This window comes from Komagataella phaffii, chromosome 1 (genome assembly GCF_000027005.1).
Source record: "Komagataella phaffii GS115 chromosome 1, complete sequence".
In the NCBI taxonomy this organism is placed as follows: Eukaryota; Fungi; Ascomycota; class Pichiomycetes; order Pichiales; family Pichiaceae; genus Komagataella; species Komagataella phaffii.
The window spans coordinates 431,081-455,809 of record NC_012963.1 but is presented as its reverse complement, the minus strand read 5'-3'; the positions used below and the strand labels follow the sequence as shown (position 1 = coordinate 455,809).

The 24,729-nt window shown below is 39.9% G+C and overlaps 14 protein-coding genes across 14 annotated transcripts; 6 read left to right on the top strand and 8 right to left on the bottom strand.

The window, feature by feature from the left end:
- Positions 1-120: 120 nt before the first annotated feature.
- Positions 121-1,628, top strand: PAS_chr1-3_0244 (Cytoplasmic and mitochondrial histidine tRNA synthetase; the record flags this gene model as incomplete). The annotated part of the gene is made up of 2 exons (XM_002489542.1): positions 121-829; positions 877-1,628. 2 exons carry the CDS (start codon positions 121-123, stop codon positions 1,626-1,628), a joined length of 1,461 nt encoding a protein of 486 aa, XP_002489587.1.
- Positions 1,617-2,366, bottom strand: PAS_chr1-3_0243 (Subunit of a complex, with Slx4p, that hydrolyzes 5' branches from duplex DNA; the record flags this gene model as incomplete). Its single annotated transcript, XM_002489541.1, has 1 exon — positions 1,617-2,366. The coding sequence occupies one exon, from the start codon at positions 2,364-2,366 to the stop codon at positions 1,617-1,619; it is 750 nt and encodes a 249-aa protein (XP_002489586.1).
- A 172-nt stretch (positions 2,367-2,538) lies between these two features.
- PAS_chr1-3_0242 (Component of the evolutionarily conserved kinetochore-associated Ndc80 complex) lies at positions 2,539-3,831 on the top strand (the record flags this gene model as incomplete). Its single annotated transcript, XM_002489540.1, has 1 exon — positions 2,539-3,831. The coding sequence occupies one exon, from the start codon at positions 2,539-2,541 to the stop codon at positions 3,829-3,831; it is 1,293 nt and encodes a 430-aa protein (XP_002489585.1).
- Positions 3,832-3,924: 93 nt separating this feature from the next.
- On the top strand, positions 3,925-4,581 carry PAS_chr1-3_0241 (Hypothetical protein; the record flags this gene model as incomplete). The annotated part of the gene is made up of 1 exon (XM_002489539.1): positions 3,925-4,581. The coding sequence occupies one exon, from the start codon at positions 3,925-3,927 to the stop codon at positions 4,579-4,581; it is 657 nt and encodes a 218-aa protein (XP_002489584.1).
- Positions 4,582-4,583: 2 nt separating this feature from the next.
- PAS_chr1-3_0240 (Flavin adenine dinucleotide (FAD) synthetase) lies at positions 4,584-5,378 on the bottom strand (the record flags this gene model as incomplete). Its single annotated transcript, XM_002489538.1, has 1 exon — positions 4,584-5,378. One exon carries the CDS (start codon positions 5,376-5,378, stop codon positions 4,584-4,586), a length of 795 nt encoding a protein of 264 aa, XP_002489583.1.
- Positions 5,379-5,660: 282 nt separating this feature from the next.
- Positions 5,661-7,304, bottom strand: PAS_chr1-3_0239 (DRAP deaminase, catalyzes the third step of the riboflavin biosynthesis pathway; the record flags this gene model as incomplete). The annotated part of the gene is made up of 1 exon (XM_002489537.1): positions 5,661-7,304. One exon carries the CDS (start codon positions 7,302-7,304, stop codon positions 5,661-5,663), a length of 1,644 nt encoding a protein of 547 aa, XP_002489582.1.
- A 118-nt stretch (positions 7,305-7,422) lies between these two features.
- On the top strand, positions 7,423-8,898 carry PAS_chr1-3_0238 (Phosphatidylglycerolphosphate synthase, catalyzes the synthesis of phosphatidylglycerolphosphate; the record flags this gene model as incomplete). Its single annotated transcript, XM_002489536.1, has 1 exon — positions 7,423-8,898. One exon carries the CDS (start codon positions 7,423-7,425, stop codon positions 8,896-8,898), a length of 1,476 nt encoding a protein of 491 aa, XP_002489581.1.
- Positions 8,899-8,989: 91 nt separating this feature from the next.
- Positions 8,990-12,343, bottom strand: PAS_chr1-3_0237 (Karyopherin/importin that interacts with the nuclear pore complex; the record flags this gene model as incomplete). Its single annotated transcript, XM_002489535.1, has 1 exon — positions 8,990-12,343. One exon carries the CDS (start codon positions 12,341-12,343, stop codon positions 8,990-8,992), a length of 3,354 nt encoding a protein of 1,117 aa, XP_002489580.1.
- A 407-nt stretch (positions 12,344-12,750) lies between these two features.
- PAS_chr1-3_0236 (uncharacterized protein) lies at positions 12,751-13,320 on the top strand (the record flags this gene model as incomplete). The annotated part of the gene is made up of 1 exon (XM_002489534.1): positions 12,751-13,320. One exon carries the CDS (start codon positions 12,751-12,753, stop codon positions 13,318-13,320), a length of 570 nt encoding a protein of 189 aa, XP_002489579.1.
- Positions 13,321-13,382: 62 nt separating this feature from the next.
- PAS_chr1-3_0235 (Phosphatidylinositol 4,5-bisphosphate 5-phosphatase with a role in secretio) lies at positions 13,383-14,525 on the bottom strand (the record flags this gene model as incomplete). The annotated part of the gene is made up of 1 exon (XM_002489533.1): positions 13,383-14,525. The coding sequence occupies one exon, from the start codon at positions 14,523-14,525 to the stop codon at positions 13,383-13,385; it is 1,143 nt and encodes a 380-aa protein (XP_002489578.1).
- Positions 14,526-16,065: 1,540 nt separating this feature from the next.
- On the bottom strand, positions 16,066-17,325 carry PAS_chr1-3_0234 (Hypothetical protein; the record flags this gene model as incomplete). The annotated part of the gene is made up of 1 exon (XM_002489532.1): positions 16,066-17,325. One exon carries the CDS (start codon positions 17,323-17,325, stop codon positions 16,066-16,068), a length of 1,260 nt encoding a protein of 419 aa, XP_002489577.1.
- A 941-nt stretch (positions 17,326-18,266) lies between these two features.
- PAS_chr1-3_0233 (Hypothetical protein) lies at positions 18,267-20,537 on the top strand (the record flags this gene model as incomplete). The annotated part of the gene is made up of 1 exon (XM_002489531.1): positions 18,267-20,537. One exon carries the CDS (start codon positions 18,267-18,269, stop codon positions 20,535-20,537), a length of 2,271 nt encoding a protein of 756 aa, XP_002489576.1.
- A 33-nt stretch (positions 20,538-20,570) lies between these two features.
- PAS_chr1-3_0232 (uncharacterized protein) lies at positions 20,571-21,671 on the bottom strand (the record flags this gene model as incomplete). Its single annotated transcript, XM_002489530.1, has 2 exons — positions 20,571-21,594; positions 21,649-21,671. 2 exons carry the CDS (start codon positions 21,669-21,671, stop codon positions 20,571-20,573), a joined length of 1,047 nt encoding a protein of 348 aa, XP_002489575.1.
- A 201-nt stretch (positions 21,672-21,872) lies between these two features.
- PAS_chr1-3_0306 (uncharacterized protein) lies at positions 21,873-24,707 on the bottom strand (the record flags this gene model as incomplete). The annotated part of the gene is made up of 1 exon (XM_002489529.1): positions 21,873-24,707. The coding sequence occupies one exon, from the start codon at positions 24,705-24,707 to the stop codon at positions 21,873-21,875; it is 2,835 nt and encodes a 944-aa protein (XP_002489574.1).
- Between the last annotated feature and the right edge of the window lie 22 nt (positions 24,708-24,729).

Below are 24,729 nucleotides of genomic sequence, written 5' to 3'. Positions count from 1 at the left end.
TTCTTTAATATATACATATACTTTATATAAATTGAATAATTTCCTTTTGAGCTTTTTTTTTTTCACTCGCGAAGCCTGCCAACATCTTTCCGCCAAACAAGAAAAAGGCAGACCCATTCTATGCTTAGACGTTTTATCAGAACAATGAGTGAGAGCAAAATTAAAGAATTTACTCTGAAGACCCCAAAAGGAACTAAGGATTGGGCCGATAAGGACATGGTTATCCGTGAGGGGATTTTCTCTTACCTGAGCACTTTGTTTAAGAAGCACGGGGGTGTAACTATTGACACTCCAGTTTTTGAATTGAGAGAGATTCTGTCAGGGAAGTATGGTGAGGATAGTAAGCTTATTTACAACTTGGAAGATCAAGGTGGTGAGTTGACCTCGTTGAGATATGACTTGACTGTCCCATTCGCCCGTTTTGTGGCTATGAATGGAATTTCCTCCATAAAAAGATATCACATCGCCAAAGTGTACAGACGAGATCAACCCGCAATGACCAAAGGTCGTATGAGAGAGTTCTACCAATGTGATTTTGATGTAGCTGGTGCCTATGACACCATGGTTCCAGATGCTGAAATGTTGGAAATTTTATGCTCGGGTTTGCAAGGTTTGGGGATCAATGACTTCAAGGTCAAGCTTAATCACAGAAAAATTTTGGACGGTATTTTTGAGGTGTGTGGTGTTAAAGAAGAGGATGTTCGCAAGGTTTCTTCTGCTGTGGACAAACTTGACAAGTCTCCCTGGGAAATTGTCAGAAAGGAAATGGTTGACGAAAAGAACCAGCCGGAAGAAGTTGCCGATCGTATTGGCGAATATGTCAAACTGAGTGGTTCAATCAATGTAAGTTTTGGAAAAATTGACAAAAGGATGAAGTTTTGCTAGCCAATGAATCGGCTTCTCAAGGTATCAGAGATATGGCTATACTGAGTGACTACGTGGAAGCCTTTGGCATTAGCAAATTATTATCTTTTGATCTATCGTTGGCTAGAGGATTAGATTATTATACTGGTTTGATTTATGAGGCTGTGACCGCTCAATCTGCTCCTCCAACAACCGTTGACTCAAAAAAGAAAAAATCTTTGAAGGAGGATGATGATGCCAGTGACTATGTTGGTGTTGGGTCCATTGTTGCTGGCGGACGTTATGATAACCTTGTGGGAATGTTTTCCGCCTCAAAGAAATCTATCCCATGTGTAGGAGTCTCTTTTGGCGTGGAGCGTATATTTTCCCTAGTAAGACAGAGGCTCGTACAAGACCAGCAAGTGCGTGCTTCTCATACGAATGTTTTCATTATGGCTTTTGGAAATGGATTTTTAACTGAAAGAATGGCTGTTGCCAAGCGTCTATGGGATGCTGGTATTGAGACTGAGTATCTTTACAAGAATAAATCCAATCCAAGAAGACAATTTGAGGCAGCTGAGAAACTGGGATGTTCCATTGCCGTTATTCTTGGAAAGGATGAAGTTGCACAGGGTAAAGTTCGTGTGAAGACATTGAACACAGGTGTTAATGATGATGGAGAGTTGGTTGATTTGGATAATGTAGCTCCATATGTGAAAGAGAAATTAGAGGGAATTGTTCGAGTTGATGACATCTCCAGACTGATTGGAAATTTAACGAACTGAACGCATCAGATCTAACCAATATAGAACTTTATTGCACTGTGAACACGATCCTTTCACAGGAAGTAAATCAGAAGTGAAGCTTCGGGCTAAACAAATTACATGAAATTGAGTCTGACAATGGTAGCATGCGCAGAATTGTGCCTGAAAATTTTCTGTAGTAATATTGGTGGAACATAACGAACATGACGGGTTTGAGTTTCCCTCTTCATCTTTGTCTTCTTCTCTTTCTCCGGTGTTTTTTTTGCTAGCAACTAAGTTTTCATCTTTTTCCTCTATGACTTTCATGAATTCTGATAATTCAACTTCCAGTACGTCCATCCTCAAATATTCAGGAGTTTGCACTCCATATCTGTTGAGACACCATGATTTGTAGATGGCTCTGTCTAAGATGTATACTGATATGTTCCACCTCCTGAATCCTTCACTGCCCAGTAGTTTCTTTAGGTTTGCAAGTTTAATATGGATGGAGTTGGAATGGCTGAGTTTGTCTTCGATGTGCCTTGTTAAGTGCGAATGTTGCCAGGCATGCTCAAACTGTAAAGCTGCGATTTTGGAATGGAATCCTAGACATAACAACACCATTTTCCACGGCCTATAGCCTTCTCGTTTAGTTCTAAAAGCACCTCCAGCGGCCAGGTCTCCATTGTGCTGAGCTAATCTTCGTTGAGGGTTGTTGGTCGATCCTATGTAAAAGGACTGTGGTTTTTCCTGCGATTGTAAGAGATAAACGTAGTACATGAGGTAAAGTTACAAAGAGATGGCACCTGTACCAGGGGGTGGGGCAAGAAACGTCAGTGGTTTCAACTTCCTCCCGTTTGGAGTAGAACACCCATACATTTTTTTTTTAGAACGCGCGTTATCAAGAGAAGATCAAAAACAAACAAACAATCGCTCTTACCAAAACACACCAATGAGGAAGCAGTACATTTTCCCCATTTTGGACATCAAAGAGCTAGTGATGTGCCTTCAAAGCTGTGGATTTACTGCAAGTGAGGATCTTATTGGCAGACCGACTCGGGAGTATGTTCAGACTTTGTTGGAGCAGGTAGCTGATCAGTATCTCGGAATCAGCAGCCAAGTAATTTACAAGATCAAAGAGAACAACAAAGAGAACAACAGTGTGCATGTAGTGATTTACTTGCAACGAATAATGTATCAATTTCTTAAAGTCTGCGGGATCGATGATTTCAACATTATGGATATAATGAAGCCAGATTCTAATCGTGTTCTGGTAATCCTCAGCGGAATAGTGAATTTTGCCCGGTTTAGAGAAGAACATTTGATAGACTGTGAATCATTTTTGAACACTAGCGAGCAGATGGTTAAAGAATACAAGAATTTGGAACAATCCAACGAGAAAATGAAAGAAAACATCGAACAACTGAAACAGGGGGACAATGATATCGATAAGATCAACAAGGAAAACAAAGACATTGAGAATAAACTTAAATCTCTGATTAGTAAACAGGAGGAATTGACTCAGCAGAGGCTGGCATATAAGGAAGAGAGAATAAACCTCATTGAAAAGCTCCGGGAAAATGATGAACTTATAGGCAATTTGAGACAGTTCAACTTGCAACTACAAGAAGAATCTTCAACTTCGATCAAAACGCGGAATCAAGCACTGCAAGAGCAACTAAATCAGGAACAAACAGTTTTGAGTGGATTGGAGCTCAAGTCTAGGAACCTTAGCGTTTCTATTGAAAGTTTCAGTCTATTGAATGTGGAGGTCGAGAATTATTTGAAGCTGATGAGAGATGTGGAGGCTGAAGTGAACAAACAAGAGTTGTTGATGGAAAAACTTGGCAAGCATGGAGAGGCATTAGAGACGGACCAATTGAAAAGTAATGAGTTAAAGTATCGCGTACACCAACTTTCTAGACAATTGAACACACAAAAAGATAAAATTGACACCTTAAAAACTACAATGGAAGAGAAACGGAAAACAAACAATGAAAAATTAACCACAATTCACGATCAATATACCACTTTAATAGCGGAACGAGACTTAAACGAGCAAGATCTCAACACGAAGAAGAACTACATCGACAGTTTGGAGCAGAAAATGTCAGAAATGTCCAGACTCTTGGATCAAGAGGTACAAGATTGTAATTTGGAATTACTGAGACTGAACAGTCATCTTAAACTTTATCTGAAAGAGATGGAGAAAACCAAAGTCAATGAGTACATACAGATTATGTAATTATTATGTCAGCGTTTTAATCTTTCCTCAACATGAAAATTATAAGGGTAGCGAAGTTTTAGGCTCAGGATTCCATTCCTCTAACAAAAAGCCATGGACTATCAGAATAGAGTGGGTTCCAAGAAGGGTTCCGGAGGGCTTGCATCCGCTGAGGATACTGATAAACATAGGAAAGAAAGACTACGTCAACTTTTGAGAAGTAACATTAATATCGAAAGTGACCCGTACGTGGTGAGAACTAGGACTGGTCAATACGACTGCAAATTGTGCCTAACAACTCATGTCAATGAAAGCTCATATATCTCACACACCCAAGGGAAAAGACATCAGTTGTCGTTGATGAGACGGGAGGCAGAAGTAAGCAAAAATGAAAACCGAACTGACGGAGGTAACATAGGAAACGGAATGGGAATATCAAGTATCCCCAAGAGAAAGTATGTCAAGATCGGTAAACCTGGATATAAGGTGAAGAAGACACGCGATGCAGATGAACATCTTGGATTATCGCTAGAAATCGCAATGAAAGAGTTCAACAGGGTAAAGCCAATGTATACAATAATGAGCAAAATGGAAACAACTACGACCCCCGTTAAGGGGCAATGTATTGTTATTTCGGGAGAACCTTACGAGAACATCGGTTTTGATATTCCAGTTGAGTTAGATGGATTCAACTTGGGCGAGACGTGGGACTACTGGGACCAAGATTCTAAATTATATTATGTTCAACTAACTTATGACCGGACATCGTAACATCATAATCTACTGGATCTTTCCTTTTCGGAATCATCCAGCAAGTACGCAGGAAGATAGCCATCACCGTCCTGCAGGTCAGGGTTCTTAATAGTGTTGTTGGTACCACCCAGAGAAGTATAGCCCATATCATAGAGCTTGCAGTATTCTATTTTTAAATGACGGAGGAAGAACCAAATTTGGTGGTAATCCCATTCCAGAATCGGATTGACCCGCATTAGCCGGGGCCAGCTTGGATCTGTTTCTTGTAAATAATGTAAATCCTTACCATATGGATCACATCTTCTGATGCCTATAATGACGGCTTTTATGCATGGGTTTTGTACCAAATATTTGTGGAGAGCTCTCTTCATAGTGTCTCTAAATGGCTGTAGATTTAGCTGGTATTTTGCCGCCGATTTTTTTATGAAATCGTCCTGTTCTTGGAACATTGACTCATTTTTGATGTATAGTGCGTTTAATTTGTAATCCCTTGGTATCGACTCGTTTTGATATTTATCGTAAATGACTGCTAAGTAAATGATCAGCAGTACAAGACAGTCTTTTCCGCCGTTATATGATATTGATAGTTCATCTAATTTGTACAAGTTCAAAGATTCAAAGAGTATGTCATAGGATTTTCTGACCTGTTCCTGGGTCGATGTCAAAAGTTCGTTTTCAGGATCTGACTCATTCAAAAAATCAGTGATAAGGTTATAGCTGTGTTCACACACTGAGAGAAATGAGTCTTTTATCATATTGTGATTGTGCTGAATCTGTGTGGTCTGCTTACTACTATTGGAGAGAACAGTTACCATTTCAGTTCTTCCTTTGTAGGGGTGTATATATAGTAGGAGAGACGATATTTTTCTCGAAAGGAACTCCGCGTTTAGGCTACAGAAGGTCATATCTCTCGCGCTTAGTGAGAGGAGCACAACTCATAGTGGAGGCACTTGAGGGAGGGAAAAGAGGATCAAAGTAAAGAGGGGCAGCTGCAAAGCTCAGCAAACTCTCAGACTTTGGTTTTTCCGGCTCGTATTTGATACCGGAAGCTTATTACAAGCTTTCCGTAGAAATTGTTCATTCATTATTTACCCAAACTATCTAGTAGCTAATGCCAGTATTTCATCTTCATACCCATCAATATGCAAATAGTTCACCCCAGCATCCTCCAGTTGTCTCTTTCCTGTATTGTCCGCAATAAACTTCTTGGGCTCTACAACACCCACAAAAACGGTAATGACTTCTCCCTTGAGATCAATAATTCGATTCACGCATGGCTTATTACCGCTCAATCTTTCGGAACATGGCTCCATAGTCGTATAGAGAATGGAACCAGGAGGCAACTTGTAATCCAACTTCATCAACGCACATTGTTCAGCGTGAGTGTTTCCCTCGAACTCTCTACTGTACCCCCTACTAATTATCTCCCCATTCTCATCCGTAATGATACATCCCACATTAAACGCAGTTTCTGTGTGGTCGCATTTTTTTGCCTCTTCAATAGCTAGTTTCATCATTTCTCTGTGATGACCTTCAATACTCCATTTAGGCATTTTGGTGCTGTAATCCCAAGACTGTTCATGCGAGTAATAACGGTATGCATGCAACCATAGTATGAGATCATTCACGCCTGGATCACTATAGAGTTCTGATCCACAAACTTCACATCCTTCTTCTAATAAAAGCTCACCAGATTCTTCGGGATAATACCAGGACGTACTCTGTTTAGTTTTTCCGATCTTCTCACTCCTTTCACTCACTTCCTTAAGATAACCTGGGTTCTCTTTATGCAGAAAGCCCTTTCCCAAAGTGAGCCCCCATACATATGGTGATGAATACACCGGGTCATTAGCAATAGGATATCCAATAAATTGCAGATGAACTCTGATCTGATGCGTCCTACCTGTCAAGGGCATACACTTAACAATGCTAGTATTGTCTTTAGTGTCGTATGAGATACGTCGAAACAACGTCTTGGCCTCCTTCCCATCTTCTAAATCTACTAAATTGAATGTCAACCTTGGGTCAATGGTCAAAAGGGGCTTGTCAACAACTTGCAACCCCAGAGGAAATTTGCCTTTGCACTTTGCGATGTACACTTTCCCAACATTACGTTCCTTTATCTGCTGAACCATCTTGGCTGTTTTCATGGCTGTTTTCCCCAGAAACATGATTCCACTTGTTAATCTATCCAGACGATTACAAGTATGAGCGATTGTTCCCATTTCTTGCTTCATTATCATGGTTATGGAGTTGTGTCTGTACCTTCCAGTGGGATGAACAGGTATCCCACTTGGTTTATTAATCACCGTAATTTCATCATCTTCGTATGCAATCTCTATTTCATCCAAAGTAACTGGAGGTTCATGACGGTGAATCCTATGGCTTATTAGATCACCGTTTCTGAGTACTGAATCGACATTGGCGACTTGATCGTTTAGCTTCACTTCACCATTTGCAATAGCATTGTAGTAATATGAAAACGGTTTCATTCTGAACTCGGATTTGAAAACTTCGATCAATTTGCGATCTTGCCATCTTTCTTTACAATGAGTCAAAAATGTAAAATAATACGGTGTTACTCGTCTTAACCCATGCACATAATCCTTGATATAAGAAGCACCTTGGCTTTCTTCCTCAAAAATACTCACACCGTTTCCTTCAATTTTCCTATGAGAATCCAAAACAACTTTCTTCACTTTGAACCCATGAGCATCTCTCTGTGGAAGTCTTTTACTCATAGCTGATTAGTCTGCAAGAAATCTATTTAGGCACTTCAGATATTGAAAAAAAAAAATCGAGCCTCATCATCCACCTTCTCTCATTCCTCATTTCCCATCAAAAGATTCATCCTCTCTTATGCTGAATCCAGTCCGAAATGCCAGCCAGTTTTCGTCCCAGCTTCGTCCTCTGCTGAACCAATTGGATTCAAATCTTCCTGCATTCAATCTGAACGCAAAAGACCTCGATATCATTACTCATCCCCAAGACTTCTACACTACATTGCTAGACAAGATTGATAATGCAAAAGAGAGAATATTTCTAACTTCCCTCTATTTAGGCAAAGATCAAACGGAGCTTCTAAGCAAACTAACCTCATCTCTGGATAGAAATAAGGATCTCAAATTATACATCTTGATGGACTATCTAAGGTGTACTAGAGACTCTCCTAAGACTAGCACGGCCTCTGTATTGAGCAAATTGACTGAAAAATACGGTTCCAGGGTAGATGTTAGACTCTATCACACTCCAAACACAAACAAGTTTTGGAGTATGGTGCTGCCCTCTCGATTCAACGAAGGTTTATTGGGGTTACAGCACATGAAATTCTATGGGTTCGATGATGACCTGATTATCAGTGGAGCAAACCTCTCGCAAGAATACTTCCAAGACAGACAAGATCGTTATTACCATTTTCGTGGTTGTCACAACCTATGCAACTACTACTTCGACTTACAATCGGCGGTTTCTAGGATTAGTTACAAGATATTACCAGATATTTACAAGAAATTCCCCAAAGACTATATTGTCAACTGGCCAAGCACCAATGCTACATGTGAACCATATATCAATAGTGACAGATTTGTGAAGGATGCTTCTCTACTGCTGACTAATATTCTTACAAATAGAACTGAAGATGTAAACGAAAACCCCACTGATACTGTAGTGTATCCCATCTCCCAATTGACTCCTATTTTGTCAAAGGAGAAACTCAATACTGAAAAGTCGACAATTTTTCAACTGTTATCATACATTAACAGCAACTCTTTAAAATGGGTATTAACCACTGGCTATTTCAACATGTATCCACCGTTCATGAAGAAATTGTTGACCCCCACCGCCTATCCGAAGGAAGATATGGGAAAAGTGATCTGTGCCTCACCTCAGGCAAATTCGTTCTATAAATCTAAAGGCTTTTCCAAACATGTTCCTGAAGCCTATTTGCACCTTGTACGCAAATTTATCCGACGTTTGACAGATTCAGGGTTGCATAAGCAGATCGGCGTTTATGAATGGCAAAATGGAGTCGTCCACACCCCCAACGGATGGTCTTACCATGCTAAAGGTTTGTGGATCTATGACAAAGAGACACAATTACCCAATATTACTGTAGTAGGCTCCACAAATTATACGAAGAGATCCTACTCGTTAGACCTGGAAAATAACCTGGTTCTTGTCACCAATAACTTAGGCCTTCAAAAAAAGTTACAAGGTGAAGTGGAGAACATACTGTCACACACCACCAAGTTTAACTCTCTAAAACAGTTTGATGAAAAATACAAAATACCATACTGGGTGAAGACTGTAACAGATATGTTAGGAAGTCACTTCTAAAGTGTTGAGATGATGAGGTACAAAAAAGAAATAAATAGGGTTAAGCAAACCACTTGTAAATAAAAATACACTAACAATTTGAACATGCTCTTCAAGCATTCAACATTTTGTTAAGCTTTAGTTGAGCTTCTTGAGGGTATTTGTTGACCAGAGCCATCACTTGGTCGCTAGGAATGTTGTTCAACAAACTCTTCACGGCTTGAATCACTTTTGATTTGGTGTTCCCTTGTAGAGTTGTCAGTAATCCCTGAATCATGGAATCAATCACGTGAAGGACATTATTAGTGACAGAAGGGTCATTCCCTTCGATCAATTTCAGTAAAAAGTTGTAACAGAAAATGGCACACTCCTCATCCATTATGATGGGAAGAGATTTAACCCACTCATCTAGCAGTATATCCAAGCCTTTGCCTTGGATGTTGAAATTTGTAGTGTTTGATGCTTTTAATTGATGGTAGAACTTTCCTAAAGTTGCAATGACGTTCTCTGTGGCATTCAAATTATCTCCGTTACGAGAATTGGCATCTTGAACGATGTTAATCATTGTTGGCGTAAGGTTTATTATGTATTCACCGTAAGAAGTCAACGCGGACCCATATTGAATACTAACTCCAACACAATATGCTGCAGCTTGACGCACTTGAGGGTCTTCAGATACCAAACTTTCTCCAACTGGGCTTAGGAACATTTCCTTGAATTGGATAGAATCAGCCCCTGCGTGCTCGATCACATCGCTAATCATGCATAGACCAGCAACTCTGATGTCGCTGTTCTCATCGTTGATGAATGACGCAACTGTAGGTAACAACTGGTTGAATACAGGTAAAAACCTTCCCTTGAAACACTTGAAAATACTAGAGAAACCCTTCACAATCTCGTCCAAGAGTTCGTCATCAGAAATCTCATCCAAATCATCGTAATCGTCTTCATCGTCATAGAATTCACCTTCCTCGTTAGGTTCTTTGTTCTCCTTGGCCTTAATACTTTCAAAGACGTTCGTAAGATTCTCTTGAATAACACCACCCAGCTGGAACAGGTGCTGCTCGTTTAGGCAGGAAGCATCTAGTTTTTCCAAGCATTGAGCAATACAATTGTAGTATGCAACAATTAATTCTGGAACTCTATCAGAACTTAAGACTAGCATTAATTGATCGATGCATGCATGCCACAAATCCATAGTTTGCTTCGAGTTAACTCCAGTGGCTTCAATGCTGCATTGAAGCAACGATGGAATAATAAGAGAGCAGACTCCACGGACTCCATCATGCAAAAAGAAAAGAAGACCGGGGATCACGATCTCGTATGCAATTTCGTTCAAATAAGGATACATCTCAGTACCCAGAATCTGCAAATAATCCTGAAGGGTTTCAATTGCTGCTGCCTTATCGTCCAACAATGAGGTATGGATGGCAATGAATTTTCCCTTAACCTGAACAATGTCATAATCTTGGTTAGTGGCCAGTTCTTTGGCCTCATCTTTGTCAACTTCTAAACGAGATTGTTGGACCTTGGCATCCAATATTAAAGGAGGTAGGACACCGGGAAGACAAGGGAAAAAATCTTTGCCTATGACTTTACAAATTCTGAACCAACCTTGTTGCAAGTATTGTTTAACTTGAGGATCTGATTCACTTTCATTATTTTGGATGTCACCTAGAATACGGATCAGTTCCTGAGAATGTGGTAAGAATTTTTCTCTTCCAACAGCAGAAGCGATTAGAGTGGCACATTCGATAGCCTCTGCTCGTAAATTGGTATTTGCCAACGACGCTAAGTCAGCAGTAAGGATATTAAACAATAAAGGCATCATGGTATCGTAGTACTTGACAAACTTCTGTTCAGCTGCGTCTGCAACAACAGCAATTGTGGTGAGAACCTGTTCTTGAACATATCTCTTGGGGGAGGAAAACACATTTAACAAGTTGGTTAACAAGTCATCTAAGAACGGTTCGAGAACTTCTTTTGACGCACATTCACTGAAGTTGACAATAGCAGCAGCAGCATGTGCTTGCACTCTGAACGTGTGTTGAGGTGTCAACATTCCAATCAAACCTGGTAATATTATAGCTCCACTTGTCTTTTGGATGATATTGGCAAAGTCAGTGGATATTTGGCCGAGGGCGTTACAGCATGCGTATTGAACACGAGGATGTTCATCCTTTAAGCAAGGGATGATTAAAGAAAGGATCTTGTCAATCTCCGTTATCAGCACGTTTCTGCATCCCTCGGCTGCCGAAGACAACGCCATCAAGGCCGCTTGTCGCTCTCGCCACTGCTGTGATTGAAGCATCTGTGGTAAAAACTGAAAAAGAGGAGAAGCTAAGGATTCACCACCAAGCACCAAAGAAACTCTGTCCAAAACCAATCGAGCGGCATTGTATTCCTCCTCGTCTTCGTCCTCTTGAGAATCGTCACTGTTTGCCCATTCAGCAGCCTGTTCATCATCTATGGAAACCTCAGTCATCATGGAAAGGGTATTGAGAATGACACTGTTAGTGAAAAGCTCATTAGATTTGCACATGTTCGGAGCAGATTCAGCAAAGGTAGGTAAAATCTCCATTGCAGCTATTCTAGTGGAACCGTCTAAATCTTTGTCCTTTGCAACGGCAGAAACAAACTCAATGATTTGTGTAAACATAGGTTTGAAAATCTTACAACTCAGCTCAATTAGATCAATCAACGATTCTAAAATGCTGGTGAGAGACTCTTCATCACCGTTACTCAATAAAGTAGGAAGACTATTGAGAATGCTAGGAAGTAACTCTGAGGCCACGTTTCTTGAGTCCCTGCTCAACACACGAAATACGGAAACAAAAGAGGTGGAGGCACCGACTTTTACCTGGTTATTCTCATGGTTTAGACCTTTGCTAAAAACAGGAATCATTTCCCTAATGTAAGTATCACCAATTAACTTTGGAGCATCAATGAACACTCTAAAGGCCGATTCGATCGTGACCGGATCATTACTGTTCGTGATGCATTCAACTAAGGTGGGAATCAGCGTAGGCCATTCATTGGCGCTATCCTTGGCAACTTCACTGATACAGTCAGCCAATTTGTGCCTAATATGGCCAGGAACTCCAGAACTCGAAACGAACCCTTGTAGTAAGATTTTCTGAATTTGAGCCTTGACCTCTTTGCTTATGTGATTAATCTGTTTGCTGGTAAAGTCGTAGTACGGTTTTTCAAAACCTTTACCAGTTGGGGACTTGATGGCAAATCGACGGAAAAGAACACAACTAAAAGCCCTGATGTCGTCGCTTTGGCCTTGGACTGCCTGTTCAGCTAAAAAGAGAAGAAGTACTTCTACTTGTTCCTTATCTATCCATTCCGTATTCAATGAGTGCTCAGCTTGGGCGTATATCTGTTTGTCACCAGCTCCAGTTAACAGTGCCTGTATAATTGACAGAAGCACATTGTTGATTTCAGGTGGGATGCTAGACATAGTGTTTTGTGAGCGGAAGGGAAGACAGGTTTTTTTTTTGAAGTCTTGATGAAACTTCCAACTGGTCGTGTCTGAGAGAATGTTGTAGATCGATTGGAGGGGAAGGTTCTAGTTGGTTCAAGATGGTTCTGCTACTGAGGGTGAAATGTGCCCTGTAATTCTTTCCAAACAGCGTGTGAGTGGTTCAAAAATACTCAGCTGTTAATAGGTTAGACAGGGACTCTGGTCTCCAGTAAAAATAGTGAGTATTTTGCCACACAGAAAGACTATGTCGCACAGCCCTACAAGGTTCTCTGCCACTGGACACGTTAAAAATAAATCGATCCCTCCCATCGTTGCAGCTTGTTTCGAGGCCAAAACATGTTTTCTTTCCACTATAATTACATAAAATTTGGCATTCAGCAAACATGGACAATATAACTGACAGACTACCATCAGTTTGGGGAGAAAAATATGTGAGGTTGAGGGCTTCGTATCAGAAGCTCCTGGATAAATCCACACCACATTTGTACGCTCGATGGGCCCTTTGTTACGTCCTTGTTTTTGTGTTCTTGCTCCGAATTTTCTTCAGTGAAGGCTGGTACGTGGTGTGTTATACTCACGCCATTTACATGCTGAGTCTGTTCTTACAATTCCTATCCCCTAAGTTTGATCCGTCCCTGGAACAGCAACAGCAGGATGAACTAGTAGAAGATGGTTTACAAGGCGTGGATATCGAGGATAATGACGAATTTCGTCCTTTCATTAGAAGGTTACCCGAGTTTAAGTTTTGGATTAAAGCAACCCAGGCCAGTCTTTTGGCGTTGATATGTTCGTTCATACCCTTGCTGGATATCCCTGTATTTTGGCCTATTCTGCTCATGTACTTTGTGGTTCTCTTTTCGTTAACTATGAAGAGACAAATTCAACATATGATTAAATATCACTATATTCCCTTTGACTTGGGGAAGGCAAAGTACAATAGGGGGGCCAAATAACTGCTGAAACAGAAGAAAAGGATACGTACCAATCTTTTCTTTTCCGATTCCTTTCTCTTGTGCTATCCATATGTAACATAGTATAGTCCTGCCAATGTCAACAAGAATAAATATGTCTTCTTGATCATTGAAAACCTGAACATTGTGTCAGTTGCTTTGGAGACAGTCTTGACCAGAGACCCATAGTACGTTGGTTTTCTGTAGATAATAAATGGAACTGTGTTCGGTACTGTTATTGTCAGGTAAACTGGTTTATGGTCGGATATTGTCAATTCTGGCAAACTGTTATACTCGGGCTGTAGATCTTCTTGGTAGTTTAAAAACAGGATTCTATCGCACCATGAGGGAATTCTGTTAGTCCTAAAAGTGTCCTGTGTTCCGATGATGTATTTGTAAGTCTGTGCGAAATGAATTGGAGCTTCTGTGAAATCTAAATCACCCTTTACCTTTTCCAGTTCATCAATCTCCGAGACGTTCTCGACTTCACCAACCTTGCTGCATCGGTAGTTCAAATCTCCGAGAACAAAAATGTGACTATCTGGTTTTAAGACAGAATATTGATCTGAAAAGTCCATTTCTGAGAGTATTTTATTCAAATCTTGATTTCTTCGGTTAAAGTTAACCTCTCCTTCATTTGCGTTCAAATGACAGCTTACAAAGGTCAATTCTTTGTCATTTTCGTCATCATTATTAATCACTTGAGACTTGTAAGCAACTCTAATTCCCACTCCTCCTTTCAACGAGCTAAAAGCAACGCCTCTGGGGAGATAGGAAGTGCGGATGTTGTAAAACCGGCTTGGCCGTAGGACTAAAAGAGACAAAGTGATCGCGCCGTTATGAGTCAACCCAAGTGTGTGATAAGTAACTTGGTAGTGCTCGGAAACCCGCTGAACAATTGCGTCGTTCACATCCAACAGGATTTCATGGACTAGATTGTAATCAAATGAAGTCCTTATTGAGGTAAGTTCCTGGAAGGCGATAGCCACTATTTCTGGTGGATCATCTGGAAGGGAGTTTTCCACGGATTTCGATAGTTCCTCTAACGCAGTGTTATCCCGAAACTCGTTTTTCCCACAATTGAAGGTTAGAAGATGGATCCTCATGTAGAGCTTGGATGAGCAAGTTTGGATAAATGATCTACTCTTTGATAGGTAAACCGCGAAATTTGTGGGGGATGAAACCCTTCTACTAATTTCTCTTAACATGATTTATGTATTGATAGAAATGAACTATATCTATTTAATAAACAAGGACGTATTTCCAGAAGAAGAGTTAGAAGAATATTACTACAAAGTGTCATTTATAAAAGCTGAAAATGAAGAGGATATCAAACTAAGTATTATGAACTTAGAACCATACGAAGGAACTTATGATTACTATTTTATTATAAGAAACGAAAAAGAAGTAGTTATAAAATGTAGATCAAAAAGCTTCTACAGAGAAAAGAATATAGGGAGTGTGGAGAATATAAAAGAATATATAAAAAAGTGTGAAAATGGAAGTATAAAAGAGGAAATTTTAGAACTAGTGAACAAACCAAAAGATTACCAAGAGAATAATAAAGTAAGAGTATACAATCAAAAAGAAAAAATAATGAATGAATATGTAGAATATCTAGAGGAAGAAGATAAAAAGAAGATTTATTTAAAAGAATTGAACCAAGATATACAATTTTATTTATATTCAAAGGATAAAAATTCGGTTGGTATAAAATCCAAATGCAAAAGTAACGATTGGGTTATGAGAATTGAATGGTCTGATAAAATGATTAAAGAATTATATAAACAGAAGGAATTTAACTTAAAAATATGTGAAAAGTTCGAAGTAAATAGAAAGAGAAGATGTATTTAATGTTCTTAGTTAATGCTAAGATACCAGATATAGACTTCTTTTATTGTCCTGAAACAAATACTAATACTTACTACAGATTATCTTTTACTAGAGTGAAAAATGAAGAAGAAATAAAACTACACTTGTGTAATATGAATACAGTTATGGATCCGTATTATTTTGTATTAAGAAATGGAAAAGAAGTAGTCTTAAAAGCTAAAAACATGGCTTTCTGTAGAGAGTATGTATTAGAAGCAAATCAATCTATGGAAGAATGTATAGATAATATTGAAATCAGTAATACTAGTCCCGAAGAAGCAACAAGGCCTAAAAATCCGCCTATTGAATATCAAAATGAGAAAAAACTAAGAATTTATAATCAATCATCAGAAAAGAAAATAGACTTAGACTTTTTATCATATTTTGAAGCTAGAAGTAAAAAAGAAGCATACATGAAAGAATTGAACCAAGACCATTTAAATGACGGTACTTTCTATATATAGAAAATGATAGGGCTATATAATGTGTGTGAATAAACAATAGATTGGGAATTAGAAGTTAAATGGTCAAGAAACCTTCTAATTACCATGTTTGAAACATATGTTTTTGAAGAAGAACTCTATGAAAAGTTAAAATATAAGTTAATTTTTGTTCTTATTCTACTAAGGGGTGAGTTGAGAAAGTCATCAACTTTTATGCGAAAGTCGAGCCTTCTATTCTCCACTTTTCATGATCTAAATAGAATAAAAAACAGCTCATTGTTTTGGTTCTAAATTACGATGAGTTCTCCATGGAGATTTTGTTAAAAAAAATTGAACTATCGGAATATGTTCCCAGCAATCTAAAAACACCCTTTTAATTGGGTGGGGTATGTGTAAAAATATTTTATTCCCGCTATGCTATGTGTATATTAATTCATACGGTATCCATTATCGTTTTGTAGTCATGTAGTAGTTGGCGTAATTCTAGTATCGTTAGTTGCTCAAACTGCTTATTGTGAAGATCATTCTTTTTCAAATGAATCACTAATTGTAAAAGCTCGTTGGAAGCAACAGTGCAAGAGTTACTGTTTCTACGTTGACCGATTAATGAAGTTGCACGACTACGTGCATTTTTGGGAGTCAACGACGCTGTAACACCTTCGTTAAGCGACGTACTTGATGGAGATGCTGATAAGGGTCTTAAATTTTTCATGACAGATGAGGTTAGTTTGGACAATAATCGATCATCTTCATCGGTAGGGAGTGGTTGGGCAAAACGGCCCAAAAAGCTTCGTAGATTGTAACTGTATGGCTTCTTTTCATGGGCCGGTAAAGCTGTGATGGCTGGATCCGACAGTCCAAGATCTTTTGCTGTGACGTTAAGTAAAAATTCCAGAGCTGCTTGGAAATTGGTGAGGCTGTAGGACAATTTTCCGTGTTCTTGTAATACGTATGGGTTGGAAAATCGTCGTATGTAGTGCAATTGGAGAAACAAATCTCTGAAAAAATAGATGCAAACAAAAATGGCAAGGGCTAACGATGAGTCCCCGTCTAATGACACCACTGAATTGATCAAGTCGTGGATCTGCGCTAGCGATGTGATTTTCTCAAACGGGCCTCTCTCCCTTTTCAATCGTACCAATACACGGTCAATGTGAGCTGCACTCAGTTTCTTCACTAATTGCTGGGAGGTACCTTCACAGCTCAATGCCAATTGCTCTAGGGACAAGTTTGACATTCTTAGCCTATCCAACTTTGTGTTGAGATTTACGTTGATCTCGGCATCAGTGGCGCTGGATGAACTAGAGTATAGCTTAGAGTAGAACAGATCGGTCAATCTCTTTTCTGCTCTTTGGTCGTACAAGAAAACCCTGTCTACAGGGCGTGCGAAAGGCTTGTTTTCGTCCGTTGACAAATCTTCTTGGGATGAAGCGAGAGGCGTCCGGGAAATACCATTCATTTGCTGAGATCCCACCAATATGACGGCCTGTTGATGGTACTCGTCATAAAAAGTTTGGAATAAGCTACCAATCTCGTCCAGCGTTAAGGGTTTATCAAATTTGGGCTCTCTCAATGATTGTATGAAGGATTCAATCCTATCGTTAAGAGCTTTCTCTGTGTCGTCTTGCTCATAGGAGTTGACCACCGATTGGCTTTTGTCGTGCGATTCTCTTATGGAGGGAGTATGAAGCATTGCAGCCCTAGTCGATCTCTATAGATGAAGAGGCAGGATACTACTTGGATAGACGAGCCAAGTGGAAACTTGAATCGAAATTGTGAGGACAGACGTGATAATCTGCGACTTGGTGTACAGATGATTAAGCTACTTTAGGTTTCGCGAAACTACATATGTGTCCCTAGACTGGCAGGTTAGGTATCTTAGATAAGCATCGTTAATTTAAGATATTCCTCAGATCGGACATAAACAAGTCTCCCTACCCCAGGTACAATAAATAGGAAAATCTACGCCAAGCCAACCGCCAAAAATATTGTCTCATATTTTTGCAAAAAGCTTCCAGGTTGTACCTAATTACGGATCCGAAAGTATCTACATAAGTGTGGACACTCACAACCTGTTTATACAGTTTGGCTCCTACGAAGGTTAGCCAGGTTCACTTAAAAGCCCTACTTTGTCCAAGCTTTCGTCAGTGACCTGCCAACCCTATTCGGTCTCGCCACTTGATTGGTTCATCCAGTTTCACCTCATTTTTAGTGGTTTATCAATCTGAAAGGAATCCATATAAGCGACCGACGAAAAAAAAAAAATTAAAAACTCCGGTCCTGTGCAATCAGCCGAATCTCCCCAACCCCGATCATTTATTAGAGCGCCACATTTTAAACCGTTGTTGCATCTGTAAGGGTCAGCAACTTTTGGAAGCAAAACGCACAGCGCTGATTGGCTTAATCTCAATTTAGTGCATTTGGTACCTCATTCTAAGTGAGGTCAGGCCATCGTCCATTTATTCCCGCCCGTGCATTTCCTCTTCGGTTAATTTTAATTTTAGTCTGGATTCTAATTTCGGTTGTCGCCCACGCTATTGTTTCCTTCCACCCAGCCTTTAAAAAATTTGAAAACTCCTTCGCGACTTCCCCACCATAAATTTCACCCACTGATAGTTTCCTTTCAACTATCTGATGATACCAACCATAGACCCCAAGGACCCTGAGTTGGTTTCTGAAGATACGGCACAGTCCGCTTCTGCCCGGAAGCGTTCCAAGGTATCGAGGGCTTGTGACGAGTGTCGTCGCAAAAAAATAAAGTGCGATGCCACTTTTTTGGCCAATTCGAATACCTTGCTGAAACCATGTACAAACTGCTACAAATACAACTGCTCTTGCAGTTTTACCAGAGTGCCCTTGAAAAGGGGTCCCAGCAAAGGATTCGCAAGAGATGGTTCTGGGTACGAACGCAGGAGGTCGTCATCCGTTCATTCAGTTTCCTCTTCGCAGAGCGTAACTTCACCAGTTCCCTCCCATGCTTCGCTCCCTATTCCTCCAGCCAATCCCGTTTCCTTACCCCGTTTGAATGTGCCAGGAGATGGGCTTCTGTCTCCAAAGGCAGTACCGCCAACAAATTTGTTTTGGAAGGTTCCATACGAACTCCCATCCTTTAGTGATCGAAGGTCTTCTGTGGCTTCGGCTGATTCTTTTCGCCGCCCATCAATCTACCAAAGTGACTCGGAGGATGATTTCTACTCTGCAACTGGATCTCAGCGGAACTCAATATCCCAGGCACCTAGGCAAAGAAACTTGTCTCCTGCATTATCTGTTTCAAGTACTTCCAGTTTAAACAATAGGATAAAATCCTTAAATATGGTGGCATCTACTTTGGAATCCAATATTCACAACTACTACTCCCAAGGCTTCAACTCAAGTCTTCCAATTTTGCCGCTTGACGAGCGGATTCTTTCTACCCTTCTTTCCAACGTTAGCAATGGGTCTTCATCGGCTTCTTGGGATGCGATAAGGAGTCCCATACTGGAACTGTTCGACAAATCTATCTTAATGCTTTTACGTTCCTATGAGAGCCAATTCAATTTCAATGACCTGCTAGACCATGTCACTGAGATGCAATCTATATATCCCCGCATAAGATCTCATCTTTTATCCGATGAACTTCTCAAGCTAATTTTTTTAATGAGCGGGGTTTTGACTGATTATGCTCTCATATTAACTGGCCAACCTTACTCTACTGGTTTATCGATCACAGTTTCGGTTTTCAATGACTGGAAAACGTACGAGAATGTGCAGAGAGTTTTAGTGATCAATAGGGCGGGTTCCTTAGATTTAGATTACGATTCACTGCCCTTTTTGTTTGCCCGTTGTTATCTCTCTTTGGCAACTTTGGATTTGATTTACTCCCTTTCCTTTTCTTCGCCACGACTGATATCATCTTTTGCTAATCTGCCCATCTTAGACATTGTTCAAAAATGTGGTATCACTAAGGATGCGAAACTTGATGAAACCCCTCTTCCAGTACTTGACCAATTTCTGAATTGTTTTCTACCAGGTGACACGTATCCAACAGCTTTGAACACCCTAAAGACTGGCCTTGTTCTATTAGACTTCACCAATAATCGTTCGACAACACTAAGGTTCCCATTCATAAACATACATGATGACAATCATATGACAGGCCTAAGCCATTTGTTATCCAACGTATCAGATTTCATGAGCCAGTTCACTGAAGTTCATTCTGATTCCAAAGATTCTCAATTGCTCTTCTTACGGTGCATCTGGGCGTTTTGGGAAATAGGCTCGGTCCTATCAGAGCTAATAGATCATTTTATTTCCTCAAGTGCCAATTCACAAGTAGGTGACAAGGATGCAAGTTTTTTTTACGAACATCAACTAAAAGTGACTACATTGTTGGGCACTTTTTCCAATATTGCAAGCGCTTTTTTGACTTCCAGTACAACAGCTGCTTCACACCCACCTCCCAGTATTTCGCCATTTCATATTATCTCAATGGTAGAGTCCTTCAAGATGGTGCAGTTTCTTAACAAATTAATAGCATCTTTTATTTCATTGAATGAAAAACTGGAAAAACGAGAGTTGGAAGACGAACTGTCCAAGTGTAAAGAAGAATTAAATAACTTGAACGAAAGATTTCAAGCTGTTTCATCCGTACAAACACTTCCTGTTGTTCATGTCCTTTTCCGTGATTTGGTTTTTTCCTCAAACAGACTTGATACTCAAAGGGATAGAGCTTCTTCGGTGGTGTCAGCAACAACCACAACATCAACTGCTACAACTACAGCAACAACTAAAAAATCGTCTTTCGGGAATCTTCTACATTCAGATGAGGAGAACATACTACCTACAGTTATCGATTGGTGCAAGGAACAAAAACACAGCGCTGAAATGTTTCTAAACAAAAACGATCTAAATGGCTGGCTTTATTAAACGAGAGTATTACTTTTTATGAAAGTTTGAAGATCATTGATCCTCAACTTGATGGAAGTCTAAAATCTCACTGTACATCATTACTCGCCAAGTGTCTACAGGTAAGTCGGCATCGTTGAACGACCAGTCGAACTTCTCTGCTGCCACAGGCTCATCAGTAGGGTCATGGTAGGGCTCCAAGTACTCGTGGGCCAGAGACTCCTCTGCAGTGATTCTCTTACGTGCATCAAATACCAGCATTTTTTCCAGCAAATCAATAGCAACAGGCTCCACTCCCTGGAACCGTTCTATTAAAGGCACCGGTTCCCTATGAGGCAGACTCTGGACAAACCTTAGTGTGTTTTCAGAGCAAATAGTATCAATAACGTCAGTGGGTGGAGATCCAAGTAACTCTGTAATAATACTGAATTGATTGATATGATCTTTACCAGGAAACAAAGGCTTTCCTTCAATCATCTCGGCGAAAATGCACCCTGCACTCCATATATCGACCTCTGTATCATATTTCTGCCATGTCAACATGATCTCTGGGGCACGGTAATATCTTGTAGAAACGTAACCGGTCATCTGATGGTCCTGGATACGAGCCAGTCCAAAATCACATATTTTAAGGTCACAGTTTTCGTTGATAAGAATGTTGCTTGGTTTCAAGTCTCTATGGATAACTCCGGCCGAGTGCACATATTTCAGTGCTCTCAATATCTGGTACAGGAAGTACTGTATGAACTGTTTTTCCAACGGCCTGCTTGTCAACAATCGATGCAAGTCCGTTCCTTGTAACTCCGTCACAATATAAATATCCTCAAGAGGAGATAGAAAGATGTCTGTTAGTGTAATCAAATTCTCATGTCTCAGGTGATTTAGCAACTTCAACTCTCTGTAAGTTCTTTTGGCCAAAACAGGAGTGGAAAATGGTTTCATAATCTTCTTAATTGCTACTTGTTGCTCCGTAAGCTTGTCCTTGGCAGAACAGACTAAACCAAAGGCGCCCATACCCACTGGGTTCAACTCATCGTACCTAGCGGTGGTCTCAAAGATCGTACCAAATATCTGAGTTCTTGAGGAAAGCTGGTTAATAGCTGAATGGTTAAGTTATTCTTTGGTTACTTACCTTGTGAACTTCTCTTGGGACATTTTGAAGACTGCCGGTTTATCCTCTGTTTAGAGACGAAGAAACGGCACGAATTCCAGGGGCCACATTGAAATGTCCTGTCAGCGCTCATAACTGCTATCAACAATCGAAAATAAACTACGTCATATCGTATTCGAGGTTACTGAATATTACTCTATACTGCTTGCTATATGGGGTGATGTCAGGGTTAAGTAAGCACAGATCTAGTTAAGGTAATTCACGCCGTCGAATATGCTGCCCTTGGCAAAAAACCCGGTAATAGTCTTGAAACGATCGGAGCTGTTTTCTAGGGCAACTGCGAACAAATCGTTCCTCTGACTCACTTCTTCCTGTTCCTTCCGTAACGCTGTTATGGTGTCCGTTTTCTCTGCGCATTTCGGACACTCCAACTCGGATCTTAAGTGTTTACTATTCTCATACTCGCTGTCGTTCAGACACCGTTCATGGTACGAGTGATGGCACAAAAAGTAAATAATCGGAAGATCCAAGGGAAGTGAACATGAATGGCATCTAGTATTCTGCAGAGTCACCGGATTATGCTTCAAGTCTTCTACCTGAGCATTGTCTCGTTCGATCTGCTTCGAATAGTGGTCGATTAATTTTTCATTGTTTAAAATCTCAGTCCTCATAGCGGTAACATAACGTAGAAGATATTCCTTGACAATGCCTACAGTAGCTATACTGTTTTCACCAAGTTTTTGCACAATTTGGAGAGGCGTCATGAGGTTTCTAGTAGTGATTGTGTCTAATAACTGTTTAAAAGCTCCACTTTCTTCGACTTTTTTGAATATATCAGGATCACTGATATAGTAGCTTAGGCCTAGTCGGTATAACTCTGGTTGTTCTTCGGCATACTCTTGCAAAATACTCTGAATTGACTGCAGATCTCCGTTGGACATCGCCGATCGAAATAGGTCTATTTCAAATCCCACCTGTTGATCCCTTACGAGCATTTCTCCGGCATTAAACCCGTATAGGTTAGAAATCAATATGATAGAAGTTTCATTCATTTTTGCTTTATTATTCTTGATCAGTGTCAATGCTTTTTCTTCCCATTCAGATTTCTGATCGGGCTCTTCCTGAGCCATCGTCAGATATACTTCATATAGTGTTGTCAAAATATCGCTCCGATCCTGGTCATTGCCACCATAGTAATCATGACTCTCCAAGCATGCTTCAAGAAATATGATGAATTCATTGGGGTGGTCAATGAAAGAGGAAAAAATGATACTGGGTCTTGGAGGGAGATAAGTGGGTGAAATATCATCCTTTTGTTCATTCTCCGACGTTGAGGTTTCGGTTAATGATGCCATATATGATACAAATGCTTGATAGCTTTGTAAAACCGGAAACTGCTTCTCTTCAGGTTCAGATATTTTTTCTTCCTGAGAAACAGGAGTAGGTTTGAACTTGCCTGTGAATACCTCAATCAAGAGTTTGGTTGTGGGGTGCGGAAGGCGAGTTAAAAATGGTTTCAAATGATCTAGTAAAACTCTCAATAAGTCTTCTATTTGCAACGTTCGCAAGTATGCGAGTGTTGATTTTGTTTTATTCAAATCATTCAGTTCAATGTCAACTACAATGGACGGCTCGTTAAATTGTTTAGCAATAGTCGAAGCAACTTCTAAGTAGTCGCTCTCTCTGCAGAGATCAATCAAGGTGAAGAGATCAAACTCAACATCTGGGTGTTTTTGAGGAAATTCTAAAAGTTTGTCAATCTGTTTCAGTTTGCAATAGGAACATAACAATAAAGTGATATGGTCTTTTCTTGCCTGGCCTTCTTCAACCATAGCTTCTAGGTACAAAGCCAGTCGTGATATTTTTGAACTATCCTTATACTTTGCAATTATTTCACTGGTTTTCCCGAGAGCCAAACATTTGATGTACTCAGTCATTGCCTCGCCATATGATTGTTGTTCATATAAGTAATCTCCATACTTTCTGTGAACAGTTAGAATATCACTTTCTTCAATACCAGTCATTGATTGAGCAAGCCTTATGGCAATATCGTACAAATTTCGGGAAACGACAATATCGAGTTGAGCTTTCTGGTCTAGTTCGTGTATTCGATAAAGAACTCCGTCTGAACCCAGCATATACACATCATCCCATAGAAGAAAGATGTTGCTGATAGCAGTTTCAATGTTCTCATTAAGGGCGATAAACATGTTGATGACATCTATTATCAACAATTTGTGATCGTTGGAAATGATCAAGATGTATTTTCCAAACGCAAAGAGCTTTTTTTTGGATATGTCCAAAGCAATGGCATTCGATTTACCTCTGGTTGAATAGCATTGTAACATTGAGTCATTTCCTACGACAAGATGCCTCTTGTGGTCTAAAGTACAGCAGCCGATGTCAACTCCAACACCTCTATCAATAATCTTATCAGGTTTCCCTTGATTCTTACCTGTTGTTGGTATAGTATAAATCTTGCTTGTGGTGGTTAGATACAAAGAGTTTTCGTCCTTGAACAGCAAGTTGGTCACTGGCTCATTACTCTCAAATACTAGTCTCTGTCTGGTTCCTTTATCATGTAGTAGATCCCCTCTAACCAAGATAACACTCCCATTACTAAATCCAAAACATAGGATGGAGAAATTATTGCAGTGAGTAAATGCAGTCATGGGGAAATTATTGTTCCCATTGGCAATCTGACAAGAAGAATGGAATTCGAATTCTAAAGACTCATCCGATTTCTCCATAGCCATCAGCTTTTTCAAATTCCACAGTTTGAGAGTCAGAGGGAAGCCCTGTCTTTCAGCAATTGTACACAAAAAATGAGAATCAGTCAAGTAAACCAAGTGTACGATATTCCATCCCAATTCGTATGCTGTGAAATCGAATTTTTTAATGTAGTCTTTAGTGATCAGCTGGACCTTGTTGAATGCAGTGGCAATAATTAGATATTCTGGGGAAGCACATACGCTTGTCAAAGAAGGATCTGAGTAGAGAGATTTTTCTGAGCCCAAATTGGGATCCTTGATGGGGGTTAGTTCAAAGAAGGAGAATTGTCTCCAACTTGACAGTGACATTATTAGTTTGGAGGGTGTATTT